The sequence below is a fragment of the Drosophila biarmipes genome, unplaced genomic scaffold, assembly GCF_025231255.1.
Source record: "Drosophila biarmipes strain raj3 unplaced genomic scaffold, RU_DBia_V1.1 ptg000022l, whole genome shotgun sequence".
Lineage (NCBI taxonomy): Eukaryota > Metazoa > Arthropoda > Insecta > Diptera > Drosophilidae > Drosophila > Drosophila biarmipes.
The window spans coordinates 717,003-732,549 of record NW_026114539.1 but is presented as its reverse complement, the minus strand read 5'-3'; the positions used below and the strand labels follow the sequence as shown (position 1 = coordinate 732,549).

The 15,547-nt window shown below is 37.3% G+C and overlaps 1 protein-coding gene across 2 annotated transcripts in view; it reads right to left on the bottom strand.

Annotated features, from left to right (window-relative positions):
• The window catches only part of LOC108029318 (unconventional myosin-VIIa), a 792,260-nt gene that overhangs the window by 244,689 nt on the left and 532,024 nt on the right, over positions 1-15,547 (bottom strand). The window contains exon 10 of one of the 2 annotated variants that reach the window (XM_050890355.1): positions 7,155-7,259. The exons of the other annotated variant lie outside the window; for it this stretch is intronic. Within the exon in view, the coding sequence (XP_050746312.1) occupies position 7,259 (1 nt within the window). The 3' untranslated portion in view covers positions 7,155-7,258. Of the gene's footprint in view, positions 1-7,154; positions 7,260-15,547 lie in introns of those variants that run through there. 2 annotated transcript variants of the gene reach the window in all.

Here is a 15,547-nt window from a genome sequence, read left to right as displayed (position 1 = left end):
CCTTCGTGGAGTCTGCGCAATGAAGCGCGGGACTTCAGTTTGATTGTGTCACTGATACGAATAAACCTCGGTCGCAGCCTCGTCTCTAAAGGTTAAAGCTGTGTTTCTTTTCGGTCACCGGGCCATTGGCAAAGCGATTGTTTCGGGAGAATTATTGTGAAAATCTACTCTTTAAACTTTTTTCCTCGTCTTGGAAACTAAAATTGTTGGATGCAAAAAGTTTCTTAAAACAATAAATAATAATTTGTTTTGATTTTTTGAAAATGTTTAGTTTCTATTATTTTTGTCAAACAAACTTTATGAATCAATAATTTAAATTTTCAAGGCGAGGAAAACAATTTAAAAAACAGACTTTCACACTATTTCGGAATTTTTGAATACGTAATGAATGGGTTAAGAAAAGTAGTGCATCATTCAAACGGCATTTAAATGACCGTTCCATTGACGCCAAAAGTTAATCGGAGCAAGTTACCAGTATATTTCACTTTTATTTCTGTGAAAATACTTTTGACCACCCCTGTAAATACATCACATATTAAAATTCTGATCAGCTTGTTCCCCCCATTTAAATTTTTCCGTCGGCCATTCGGTTAAATATATTAACGAACGAATTAAGGAGAAGCAGGGCTCAGCCTGCAGCTCCACAAATAAATAGCATTTACCGAACAACAAGTGATTGGTATTTTTATGGTATTTTTTCCTTCACCTGAATTCAACTTAAAGCAAAAGCATTCCACATCACAGAAAATAATATAATATCATCTTCCAATCAACATCTTATTGGTATATTTTTTTTTCCCTCGCCTGAACTTAAATAAAAAAAAAGCGTTTCAGAACTCCAGCGGTACTAAAAAAAATAATTAAATAGCATCTTCCGATCAACATCTGATTCGTATTTTGTTGTTATTTTTTAATTTTTTTTCCGCTTCACAGCTGATTGGTATGTAATTGTTTTTTTTACTCATCGGTTTAAATTAAGTCAAAATCTGCTAAATATAACTCCATTGGGAACTTACGAGAGATGTAAGGCTCAGATCACGGACACTTGCGAGTACTTGCGATTTTCTCCTCGGTCAAGAAACCATGTTCGGATTGATCCTACCTGGACCCGTTCCTGCTCAAGGGGAAAATCAGATTTCCGCCTTTTCCACGCGAATTTCCCACACAGCTGACATGTCCCTAAACAAGCTTCTCACAAAATTTTTGGCAAGTGGAGGATCTGCCAGTAAAAGCGGTAAAACGTTTTGCGAGGAACTTTACTACGAGAGACGATAACGGCAGGTATGTCGCAAGTCTTCCGTTTCGGGGTCCGGAAGACGTAAAATACGCCCTCAGTCACTCCAGATCCTTTGCGGTGTCGCAGTCTTTAAGAACCGAGCAACGCCTGAAAAGGGACAGTCAGTTAAAAACCAAATAAACTCCATGATTCAATAGTATCTCGGCCTCCATCACATGAGAGAAGTCCGTTCTACCCGTAATTCTTATGGTTATTACTTTCCGCATCATGCCGTGCTCAAGCCGGAAAATGCAACCACCGAGCTGCGTGTGATAAATACCACTAAATTAGTTTCTTCAGAGAATGGGGTCAGTTTAAATGATATCCTTCATGCTGTCCCAGACTTACAGACCGATCTAACGATCCAGGTCCTGAAGTTGCGATATTTCCACAATACAAATATGGGTAGATCCACAGCACTCACCGTTCCAACGCATTTTATTTCACAAAATCGAAGGGGACATTCTGGATTTCGAGTTACAGAGGGTAACTTTTAGAGTCAATTGCACGCCATTCCTGGCGATTCGAGTCTTGTAACAGCTGGCAACTGACGTGTAGGTCAGCCATCCAAGAGAAAGCAGCGTCGGTCGAAACCAAATGTACTACTGTGGGAAAAGTAAAGTAAATTTGTTTGTGAAGTGAAAATTCTTTATTTATTCTTCTGAATCAATTTGATCCCCTAGCGATAAAATCCTCAAAACACGCGAAATAGTCCCTTTTTGGTATAGCCATGAGCGCCCTCGTCGATTCCGCTTTTATCTGTTAAATTGACTCGAAAAGCGGAAATAGCCAGAAGACAAACGGAGCCAAATCAGGAGAATATGATGACCGATATGCGTCGAATTCCTGGCGAAATGATCACGAAGAACGAGTGCAGTGTGCGACGGTGCATTATCGAGATTCAAAAACCAAGAATTGTTGGCCCATAACTCTGGTCTTTTTCGACGAATTGCCTCTCGCAAGTGACGCATAACGCTCAAATAATATTCCTTATTAACAGTTTGGCCAGGTGAAAGAAATTTATAGTGCACCATACTATGAAAATTGAAAAAAACTGTGATCATAACCTTGATTTTTGAACGACTTTGACGTGCTCTTTTTGGTCTGGCCTTGCCCTAAGCACGATATTCGTTTGATTGGTCTGTTGTTTCAAGGTCGTACGCGTAAATCCAAGTCTAATCGACCGAGATTATGCATTTGAGCTTGTTCTGATAGTCAGAAAGCATTGTATCAAACACATCAACGCGATGACTTTTTTGAGCATTTTCATTTTTCAAAATGGTTTTCACAGATCCTTCTTATATGTCTGTAAGGTCTCTGACAGGCAACCTGCTTCCTCAAAATCGACACTGAGAGCACAGCTGCAGCATACCATGGAAGGTGACGTCCGACGAGTTCTTCTTCGTCCCACCAGAACTGGGAACAGAAATCTCCTCCACGAAACGCCGAGTCCTTTTGCAAATTGCCAAGTTGTTCGATCCATCAGGCTGGCTTTCTCCATTTGTTATATGTGCCAAAATCTTTATGCAAATGATTTGGCTTCAAGTTCTAGGTTGGGACGATAAACTTCCAACTGAGCTGTGCCATAGGTGGAACAGTTTCCTTCACAGCTATTCGGTCCTAGACCAGGTCAGAACACCAAGATGGGTTTTCTTTCGTCCAGAGTTACGCGTAGAGCATCACCGATTCTGTGACGCCTCGCAAAAGGCCTACGGAGCTGCAATTTATGTACGCGTAGAGATGGCCCATAAGACGATGGTGCACTTACTCGCAGCCAAGACTCGTGTGGCGCCAGTCGAAACGGTGTTCCTTATGAGGTTTGAATTATGTGGCGCTCTCCTTTTGTCCGAGATGGCCGAATCTTTCCATCCTAACATGCCGAGGCTGACTTTACAACTCCATTGTTGGACCGATTCCACGATCGTGGTAGCATGGTTAGCTAAACCAGTGTGTCCTCTTGGGGTTCCCCATATGGGCGGCCTGTGGGAAGCTGGTGTCAAAAGCATCAAGATCTTGTTTTACAAGTCCACCGCTACACGGAAGTACACCTTTGAAGAGCTGTTCACCCTCCTTACGAAAAGCTTGTCCACATTTCAGACCGCTATCTCTTATGTCAAAGGATCCAACTGATCTTTTAGCGTTGACACCAAGGCCTTTATTGTCAGAGGCCCGCTTCTGTCCATAGTGGAAGCTGAGGTAAAGTCCAAGTCCATTCTTACCCGGTGGCAGCACTTAAGTTCTCTTCATCAAAAAAAAAGGGCTCCACAAGGGCAACAAGTTTCAAGTTTCCACTGAAAAACTGCGCGTCGGCGACATGGTCGTCATTAAGGATGACAATTTGCCCTCAAACGTGCGGTTCCGCACTTCCATCAGTGCGCTCAGTGAGAGCATGGTGACGAAGTTCAGGGTGCTACCGCTCGTGGATAAGCGGTTCCATCGGCCATCCACCATTTCCCTGAGCCGGGCATCAACATGGTCGACGAGGGACTGTCGGTAGGCCAGAAGACCTTTTTCGGGTGGATCCTCTGCGGCGCTTGTACGCAGGCCTAGGCCACTCGTTGCAACGCTAGCGATTGCAAGAAGGGCGGAATGCTTAGGCCCGCTGTCCGGCGAATCCAAACTTCCGCACCGCTCCCCAATTGCACCGCTTGCCTAGTGCACCGCTCTCACACTCCCGCTCTCGCTCTCCCGCTCGTATCCCCACTGCGCATTGGAGCGCGGGATACGAATAAAACTGCGGTCGCTCCCTCGATTCCTCCATACAGTTTAAAGTTGTCTGTGTTATTTCTTTCGATCACCGGCAATTCGCGAAGCGAGTGTTTCTTCCAAAGCGCAGCAGCACCCCGCCGAAAGATCTGTACAAGATCTTATTTATGTATGGGTCGACATAAAAATATCGACTCTTTTTACTTATGTCAAACATATAGTCATATACTGAAACATTTGACTTGTGACAATGCCAATTTTATTATATTGTTTAAGCAAGATGATTTAAATATGAGGCATACATATCGGGATAATATTAACACTAATATAATTCTGAAACACAAATGAAAATTTGTCGAAACTGTTGGAAAGCTAAGCACGGATTCTTATTAATAAGCATAAATGGTGAAATGAATAACAGAAAAAGATTTGAACATAATGATTTAAGGAGTGATATAAATAAAACTGGTTTAAATAGATACCTAAAATTCCACAATAATTCAATAGGTTTTCAATATAATTCAATAAGCTTAGATCACTTACATTACCTTTAAATAGAAACAGTTCCATTATAAATATAAACTATTTTCCGCCTATCGAATTGAATGCGCAATATGATTGCGAACTTGCTGACTTTAATAAGTACAATTCGATTCCGAATATTGAAGAAAAATTAACCTATTTCACATCAGTGATAATGCTTTTATAATTCCTACTGGATCATATGAATTGAATGACATCACAGATTTTATATACATTTAACTAAAAGACTATAACCTTGAAAGAACATTTAAAGTCCAAAGTAATAATAATACACTTCAAGTTAAAATAACTACCAGCCGAGGGCCAGTTCACTTTAATAAGGGACGGTTGGTACTAGAACCACATCCTACAAAAACCTATCGACCAGATCAGACTGTGAACATATAAAAAATGAATGCAATTCATTTGGAATATAAAATAATCAGCAGTTCGTAAGTAGATAATAAACCGAATCATACGTTGGCATGTTCCAGCTGGGTATAAAATGACAGTGACACCGAACAACTGTGATGTTGATCAAAACGGGGATTTAGTGACTATTTGAATGAAATAAATTCCGAAACAAAAGGATGTGAGATTGATAGAACACGATTTGTCGCTATGTCTACCACCCTTAAAAATAGTATACCTTTGAATAATCTTCAAAGTCAAAATCTATTAAATTTTTGATGGAGCCATGGGAACGAAATTTCTCCGTGACCCCACTTCAACTTTTCTGTACCATTAAAAAATTTGTTTGGATTTTCTTAGGATTATAAAAGAGTTTTGTTAAATTGTAAATACGAACTAGTGTTGATGCTGACGAAGAATCGTGGCGATGTGTTTAAACAAACCGGAAACTGGAAGTGACGAATATAACCTGGAAAATTACTGATGTAACTTTGAGTGATTTTGCAAAAATTAAGATGTAGGAAATTATTAAAAGTGGAGAAAACCCCCCAATCGCATTCCGGAGTTGGGATTCATATGTTAATTCCAAAATGAGGGGCATGGCAGCCAACACAGCTGGAATGTGAAATTGTCATTATCACAAAAAATGTATCAAGCTTGACAGTTCACTTGAATTCGGACTCATATCCATAAGATAATCTGAATGTCGATTTTAGTAAGATCAGTGTGCCCACCTTTATGAAATGTATACAAGATTTCAATATAGTTACTCTAATCGGAAGATTTAAATATAGTATAACAAAACGTATCACTGAAAGCTGGTCGCATTTTTGTGAGAATTTTAACTCAGGACACCAAGTCATGTGAATACCCAAGATGATAGTCCCATTACAGGGACTAGTACAATGAGCTGTTTAAATTAATGAAAGATACAGTTTCGATTGATGTTTAAGGTTTCTTTGACAATAATAATAAATGTCAAAAAAAATTTTGGAACGAATAAGAAAATAATTTTCCACAAGCTCGAAAGTTTTTGAGGACAATTACGAACGGAAAACTAATTATTTGTAAGGGTGTTCAAAATTAAGGATTTATAGCGAAGTTTTTTGGGAATCGTCAGGTCAATAATATCGAGAAATTGGCAATATGAAAACCGGAAAACTGGAGAACTACAAGAAAAGGAAATTAATAATAATAATAATTATAATAAAAAACAATTTAAAGGACAGCACTTTCAATACCTTCTAAAAAGAAAAACTATGTTCACGAATCAAGGTCGATAATATCTGAAAACTAGAAACTATGGTGAACACTTTACATTTTGTTATCCTCCTTTAACATCGGAAACGTGAGCATGCGTCTTCTATGCAAATCGCCGAAACGGAGTCAAAAAAATAATTTCAGTATATAAAAAATCATGTTCGCAACATATTTCCCAAACATGTTTGGACATGTTTCTCTAAGATAACAACCTCTGGATATATTGAGTGTGCGTCATTTCTGAAGTCCATAGCAACACCTGGGATGGTGAAGCAAAAAGGTATATGATACGTGCACCTTTCTCACGTGACTAACAATTGCTCATATTGAGGAGGAGGATACGCGATCAATATTGTCACATAGGGATGTGGGGGCGATGAAGTATTCTCATTATGGACATAGTCGTGACATTTTTATGACCCCGAAACCCATTAAAATCAGTAAATTTGTGGTACATTCATTTACAGCAAACAATACCACTATGCTTTAGCAGCTTCCGATTATTTTAATATTTATATTAGTCGAATGTTATTAGAAGAAATTATAAGGCCAAGTATAAGTCCTTCTAATTTCCATGTACTAGGGGCATTAAAAAAGAGTTTTAATGAAGATAGAACTCAAAGTAATGAAAAATACGAATTCCTAAGAATGGCTCTCCAACGATCCAACGATTCCAACGAGCATATCATCCATCACTCGCTTTAAGAGAACAAGTGGGTAAGATATGTCATATTTATTTGGATCATTACTTTTTCAAAAACCAAAACTAATTGCTAAACTTGATACATGCAAACATGAAACTTCGATTGATAAATCAAAAGTTCTTTAAACTACAAACAAACTTACTCGGTTACATTGTTTCTCAAAATGTTATCATAGCCAATCTCCCCAATTTACAATTGTAAAATATGCAATCCACAAAAATATTCGTGAAAAACTTCCTAGGCCTTACAGGATATCACAGAAAATTCATGCAAAATTACGCAAAGAAAAATAAATCTTTAATAAAATATTTAGAACGCAAAAAGGGCAAAGTATCTGCTCTTTTATTCAGTTGATGATTCGGCTCCAAGCTTTTAAGGATCTGAAAGAAAATTTAATTACATAGGTAGAATAAGTAGATCATAATTAAAAATGTAAATTTAATTAAAAATTTTTAGCCAACTTGCTAATAGCAACGGAGAGGTATACAATACGTGAGACAACTAATGTATTCGGAAAATACTAGACATATAATAGAGTATGACACTGCAGCAAATTTGATTTTAAGCCTGAGGGTATATATTTTACTGCCGTTTACTGCACTAAAAGACTTTTTTAGAAATAATAAATCACTTATAGAAAATTTTATAAATAAATTTGTATACTCTAAGATATTTGTCTAGGATGCCAAAAACAGTGAAGACAGATCCTCAAAATCAGAGAATCCCACTGCAGAGCCCATAGAGGGCTTGAGAAAATTATAAACAAATAACTAGACTTTATTAATGGCCTAATTTATACAAGAAGCATAAGAAGTTTATAAAAAATTGCACTATTTGCAATCACAACAAATACAACCGACATATCTTTACAGATCCTCGACATACCACGTCCAACTGACAAATGGGCACACTTAATCTTAACAGAAATTGCTCGCTGCATTAAAGATGAGCTTAATTTCTTTGATTATTTCAAAATTATAATTAGAGAAGCCCTAACATATATTTTTTTAACTATTCACTCAATAAAATAAAATTAAACATGAAGAAACTCCTTAGTTATTGCAACAAGCTCATTAAAAAATGTTGCATTTTCACAATATAGACAGACGAAATAAGAACTACTACTACTACTTTTCGATAAAAAACATGGGGAAAAAAATAAGATTTATTCTAGACTTGAAAAAAGTAGTTAAGGAAAATCTCATTACTAAAGTTATACATAACATAACGGTCAATTCGTTATTAATTCTAAAATATTTAAAGTGATAAAACTATTATAATAATAATGAAATAAAAATACTGGAGTTGTGTATGAAAGGCATAAATGCGCTAATAATAAACAATAATTAGTGCTATGTATAAAAATAGTGCGAAGTTAATATAAAAACTATGAAGTAGAAAAAAAATTAACGTAGAAGCTTCGTAGACCAGAGAAACAGTTATATCTCATTTTCTTAACCCGTGATACAAAAGTAGAAAGAACTTCTTCAAAGAGCAACTCAGACCTACTGAGCATTGACAGCCCGAGAGCACGGTCTTGTTCTCCCGCCCTTCTCCCACCAACTCCCACGTCATGGAGAGCTTCGACTCACAGCTCACCAGAAACGAGCACTGCAACCCCGTTAATTTCTGCAACCGCAGCACCTGCAACAACAACATCAACGGTCTCCAAGGCTAAGAAACCCTACTACACATACCAGCTCAAGATTAGCAATGCCTGAAAGATGGATTCTTCGCAAGACATATTATTAATATTTTCAACAGAAATAAAAAGCCGCAACTACTCTTTAAGGTCGAACTGGAGATGGGTTCTTCGCAAGACATATTATTAAAATTTTTAACAGAAATAAAAAGCCGCAACCACTTTTTAAGGTCGAACTGGAGCCAGAAAGCAGAGTCTTAAAGAAAAATGAAGTGCACCCGATCTACAAACTGCAATTCATGTTGCATAGAAGGATTACTGTTGAAGAACCGAAGAAGCGAAATGGTCTGCTGCAATACACACCAGGAAGAACTGCGGGCTTCGATCAGTCTGCATAGCTTGTGGAGGCTTCCACAACTCCGAACCGCGCTCTGCTAGCAAAGAAGATACAAAGACGAAGAAAAAAAGCCGAGGCTGCCCCGTCTCTAAAGATCTGAAGAGTCGGCTTCAACAAGCAAAATATGCACGCTCCCAGAATGCACAAAATGCCTTCATGCAACCCCAAACAACACCTGATGTTTTTTTGCGAAAGCAGCCAGATCTTCATTTGGACCCCCAAACACAAATGGAGGAGTCTTATACGCCAGTGCCTTGAAATCAGGACTTGGCAATCAGACTTGGGGATCCCCCAAGCTCAATGCTCTGGTAAAAATAAAATAAAAGATCAGCAAGCAATAGGACTAATACCAAACAGCATCGAAACCATGATGCTGACTTTACAACAGGGTATGATTAAATTTTTGTCCTTTATGAAAAAAACGATGCAAAACCTTATGGAAAATCAAAACATTTTAATAAAATTGCTCACATCCCAACAATCTAAATAATCTATGTCTTGCTCTCGAATATCTATGTGGAATGCCAATGGCGTTTTACGGCACAAACTTGAATTAACCTATTTCCTCAATAAAAACCAAATAGATATAATGCTACTGGCTACTGAAACGCATCTAACAAGTAAATACAACTTTCAAATAAGAGGTTATACTCCATATTACACAGATCATCCGGACGGTAAGGCCCACGAAGGAACCGGAATCTTAATCAGGGAACGCATTAATCACCACTTTCATCGGAGGTTCGCAACAAATTATTTGCAGGCTACGTCTATAAAACTACAAGCAGGCAACGGCAGTATCACTATAGCCGCAGTTTATTGCCCACCTCGTATTGCAATAACTGAAAAGCAATTCATGAACTTTTACAATTCACTTGGAGATCGATTTTTAGCAGGAGGAGATACAACGCAACCTCACTGGGGATCAAATCTCGTGACCTCTAAAGGAAAGCAACTATAATGCAGTTATAAATTTGAGCAATAAACTCGACTAAGTCTCACCTGACAGCCCCACAACTGATCCCAGAAAACTTCCGGATCTAATTGACTTCGCTGTGACCAAGAAGATCCAAAGAAACTTAGTAAGCGCCAAATCGCTTTTGGACTTATCATCAGATCACAAGCCTTTTCTAACAACTCTCCTTCAAAAACCGAAAGTAATCCAGCACCCCTTCAGGCTGACCTTGCATAGAACTAGTTGGCTAAGTGCCGTCCAATGATGTGATCGCTCGATATCGGATCCAAGGGTCTCGAATTCATGATAGCTTCTTTTTCAACTATCACAGTTTCTAATTCCTCATAGGTCAGATACGCTGTAGAATCATTCTTTAGCAATAAATGTTTTGCCGATTTTACCGTCGCTTCTCAAAGTCCTCCAAAATGCGGTGCTTTGGTGGGATAAACTTAAAGTTGACGCCTTTATTATTACACGTATCCACTATAGACCTTTTGTCCTTTTCTTAGAAGATAGCTTCTTCCAATTCCTGAAGCTTATTCCTTGCTCCTACAAAATTCGTAGCGTTGTCGCAGTTTAGAGTCTGATATTTTCCTCGACGCCTTATGAATTGACGCAGCACTTCCAAGAATGCTTTTGTGGTTAAATCGCTGACTTATTCCAAATGCACTGCCTTGGTCGCAAGGCAACAAAAGAATGATAAGTAGGCAGTATGTGGTTTCTTTCCACGAATTTTTAAGAGAATCTTAAATGGTTCACAATAGTCAACTTAAGAATTGAAGAACGGTCGAGCTTGTGTGACTCTTAAGCGTGGTTACTCTCATTAATAGTTCCATTAATTTGGTATTAGCTCTGATGCATTTGGCACATTTTAAAATTACATTGACAGTGTTTTTGCCTTTATTGCCCTATATTTTTGCCTTTACGTGGCTATTAGAGTTTGGGCACCACAATGCATATTTTCCTTGTGGATTTTTTCAAGTATTAATATGACTATTTGATCTTTATTTGGCAAAAGTACAGGATGTTTTGCACCGAATGAAAGCTCAGATGCTTCCAATCTTTCCCCAACTCGAATGAGATCATCCTAATCCCAGAAAGGCGTTAGGGCGCTGAGATTACTGTCTCGTCCGACTTTCCGGGATTTCTTTAATTCCTTGATTTCGGCGCTTATGTTATTGCGCTGAATTAATCGGAGAACTATCTTTCGAGATTGTTCCAGCTCTTCAAATTTCACCATTGTCGTTGCGTCTGAAAATTTCCTTTTGAAGCGCAGGATGTAGGCTACTATTCTTAGAATTTTATCAAATGAATTCCCGTGGTATATATCATAAAGCTAACTCGTACTTATTGTTTTTAAACTACCACTTCCAGAATTTCTGGGTTGCACGGCCTTCTGATTTTGCCGCAACAAATGGAAAGGCCATTTTGATGATGGACCATAGAACCAAACACTGATATTGGTGAATTTGGACGCTATGTCGGCATCGTTGTTTTTCGATGGAGCATGGCGCCATTCCCTTTGCAATGATACTTTTCGAATGGTAGTAGTTCTCGTGGCCACAATTTAATCCTTTATTGTCTATGGGCTATTTATCCAGGACAACACAATTTGGGAATCTGCCCAAAAATATGTTGCAGTTCCTTGCAGCGACAATTATTCCTTTCAATTCTAATCACGGGAGTGTGAATCATCCGGAAGGTGGGGTCCCAATGTACCACGTCCACTCTAACGACCACAAACGGTTTAAACACATAAAATCTGTCTGCCGCCCACATAAAATCTACTAAAATAGCCGGTAGGTGGCGACCAAAAATATCGTTATCTGAGGCGCTCGACCATAGCGTTCTTTTTGTTTTCTTATTCAATCCCTGAAGAAGATGGCTACTATTTACGCACCATTTTTTTCATTTAAGTCTGGAACTTAATAGTATGTGATTAAAATCATTTCCTCGCTTGCTAAATATTTTAAAGAATTTTTTTGCCAGATATGGTTCAGAATTTGTGCCATAAGTGACAGTTTTCAAACGTAAGTCTTTCTGACGAATCATTTTTTCCAGACGATCATTTGATATTGTTGATCATCCTGATTTACCCCAATCTGTCTGTACATTTTTTCAATGTCAGTAGTGAATACATATTCATGCAATTTAATTAGAAGCAGTATTGACATTAAACTGTTTTCACTGTATGACCTTTGTGCATTAAATCGTTCAATATTTTCCCGGAAGATTTCACTGCAGATGTGTCAAATACAACTCTTAATTTGGTTGACTGACTGTCGGGTTTGAGAATACAATGATGCTGTATAAAGTCATGGGACTTCGGAAGATGTTTATGGGGGACTTCCTTCATGTGCCCAAGCTTCATATTCCTTCAAAAACTTTATGTGTCCTTCTTTATTGCCTGATAGTGGAAGCGATCCTCAAGCGATCAAGTGCGCTTCAAAAAGGGTAACATAAAAATTACTTTAGAGTCCTGAGCCTACTGAACGTTCTGAAGGAAGTGATCTTCACACAGTTTCTCCATTGGTGAATTGCATTTTGTCTCCGGTTGAAAATTATCCAATTGCCAGAATCTACTGAGTTGCTCATCAACTTTTTCTCCTTCCGTAAGTACAGCACATACTGATGATGTAGGTGCCCTCTCTGAAAATTTCCCGGCTACAATCCATCCACGTTTGGTATTCTGAAGCTTGGGGAGTCCATTCCTGATGCTCAGCTCCAAGAAGAATATAAATTTTTCCAGGTTTTCTAAATTTTTCCAATTATTAGTCGAAATTGTATAATTTGCTTGGTTTGTGTGGCAAAACCATTGCTTCAAGCCGTGAACTAAAATCGCCTTGTTTTGACTTAGCTGATAATTCGGTGTCTTACAAAAGAAACAGTTATATTGTGTTTCAGCTTAAACTGATGCATATGTTTTTTTCCCTTTTTTGATCCAATGGCTTAAAGAGTGAGAAACCTCTGTTTAAGAAAGTTTAAAATTCATTCAAAGGCTGAATTTGCCTTGACTTTTGAACGTATTGCTCATACCAAAAATGGTTTTGTCGATCAAGCTTTTTTGTTAGAAGACGGAGTAGAAGGGTATCCCATATTGAGAGCAGATAATGTTTAATTCATATTGCTATTCATGCTAAGTTTTAATTGTTTTGGAATCATTTGTTATCATTGAATATATATGGACGTTGATGCACTTCGAACAGTACAAACAAGTGGCCCAACGACACCAAGCAAGTGCTTGTTATTACTTTTTAACACCGGTATAGATGTTGAAATGCAATGATAAAGTTTATTATAGTTATTACATAGAACGCGAAATTTAGAGTATAATTATTTCGTGTAAAAATAGTACCAAGTATTCTTATGCGATTTACAAGAGTAGATATATTAAGCAATTGTAATCTACTCTGTAAGAAAGGTAGCCTTACGTTTGGATCCCAGTTCAAACTACGCAGGGGAAATAAGAGAAATTTTTTTTGTACCGACTCAATACGGTCGATGTGCACTTGATAAAAAAGTCAAACCGTTGCATTAAAGGCAGTTCAAATTTAAAAGGTTGTACTCACACCATCCATGAAAACCATTAATATCTGACTGTAACTTAAATACCAACGCTATTTCATTATATGATAAACAAAGCTTAACATCATTAGTACACGAGAATGTGTTATGATTGAGGGAAGATCGTTAATAAGCTAAGTAAACAGCAAAGGGCCCAAATGACTACCCTGAGGCACTCCAGATGTCACCTAGATCAATTTTGAAACAGCATACTTGAATATAACCCTCTGAGTCCTACCATTCAAGTAACATGAAATCCAAGATAATAGATTACCAGGAAACCCAAGCTGATCTAATTTAAATAAAAGAAGTGAGTGGTTAAGGGAGCCAAATGCCTTACTAAGCTCTGTACATTCAACTCTTAAATCCATTTATTACAATATGACAATTCAAGAAATTAAATTATGAATTTAATGGACACAATAACGGTCTCAAGAATGCATGTATTTTATACTAAAAGTAAAAGACATTTAAAACATAAAATACATTTTTAAACTAAAAAAAAACCTGGAAATCAAATACTATATTAATTTAAAATCGTATTAAATTATACATTAATTACCCTGTTATTACCGATCGATGTGACGTTAGCAATTCAAAATCCATTTTACATAATGATGAAAAATATTCATCGTTGCAAATTAAAAAAAGGCATTTTGTAAATAAAATTTAATGTTTATTGTACAATAAACCCAGAAGATTCTAGTTTTACCAGATTACTAAGTGCAGAGGAATCGTTAGCCATTTGTGTAAAACAAAATATAGTTAATGACACTTATTTAAATTGAAAATATTTCCAACAGCAACGTAGACAACATGATGGAAAATATACAGATTTTTATTTTTTACTTTTTCACGACGATGAAAATGCCATTGAAAAAAATAATATTGCCGATTTAACAATTTATATGTACCCATAAATTCCAATGAATCGGGAGGATTCAATTTAGAATGGGGAAGTTCTATAACACTTACCCAATTTATAAACCACTTTGAGCTAAGAGCTAGTTTCCAAATAACTTTGAATCACGAGAGACGAAGCCGCGGTCATCTGTTTCTTTCAACTACGCTTTATTATTCCTACCAAGATCAGTTTTAGACAGCCCGAAAAAACGGATACTGTAAACATCCAAGCCGATATGGAAGAAAATATGATATGATATACTAGCGTAAATACAAATTTAGATTTAAAATTTTATTGGAAAACAGCATTTTTGGGTCATCTCATTGTTTCTAATTGTTTTCTATGTTTGTTGCGATACCAAAGATTTCCGTTGTTTTCTGTTCGACGAGCCATCAAACTATAAAAATGTTGGCAGGTATTGATATTCACAAAAAAATTACACGTGCACTTTTACAAAATCTTATGAAACTTATGAATATTGTTTGTGTCGGAACTGTTGCCTCGAAATGCGTTACATTTTTTTTAGATAAATAACATCCATAAACACATTTTTATACACCTTTAACAAAAGCCTTTTATCAAAATATAAGCGGTTTTAGATAAATCTTTCTTCTGAGTTGTTGAATATACGCACATATATTTATTTATGATAGCACGCTGACTTTTCGACTGTTGAGATTGACATGGCATCACCAGCTCGACCACATACGGATGATACAAATTTCGACCGGCTTAATACCTTAAGGTGCGATTTGATTAGTGCAGGACAACTTAGGTTCCAGGTACGTACCTTAGAAGCAACAGTAGGGTTCTTTATTTAATTATTTATTTTTGGTTAAGCTGCACACGCTTGTTTTTTCCAGCAAAGACAAGCTGAGAGATTAGCTGATCGCAGTTTTCGACAGCGCCGAGCTTTACAGTAACTGCCTTACAGCGGCTGAGCGCGATCTTTTTCGAAATCAGTTGCCCGGGACGCTTCACAAAGTGACTTCGGCAACAACGAGGTTAAGCAAAGAACCCCTAAGAGAAGTCGGAAACCAACAAGTTCACTTGTAGTTCAGTCAAATCAAGTCGTTACTTTGGGGTCAATTTATTTTTTGAACAATTTTTGTCTTTTCTGTAAGGGTTGTCATTTTTTTAAATTCAGATTATATCAAAATGCGGTATGGAAAAACGCCGCATTTCTTATCGATGAATTGGGCAAGA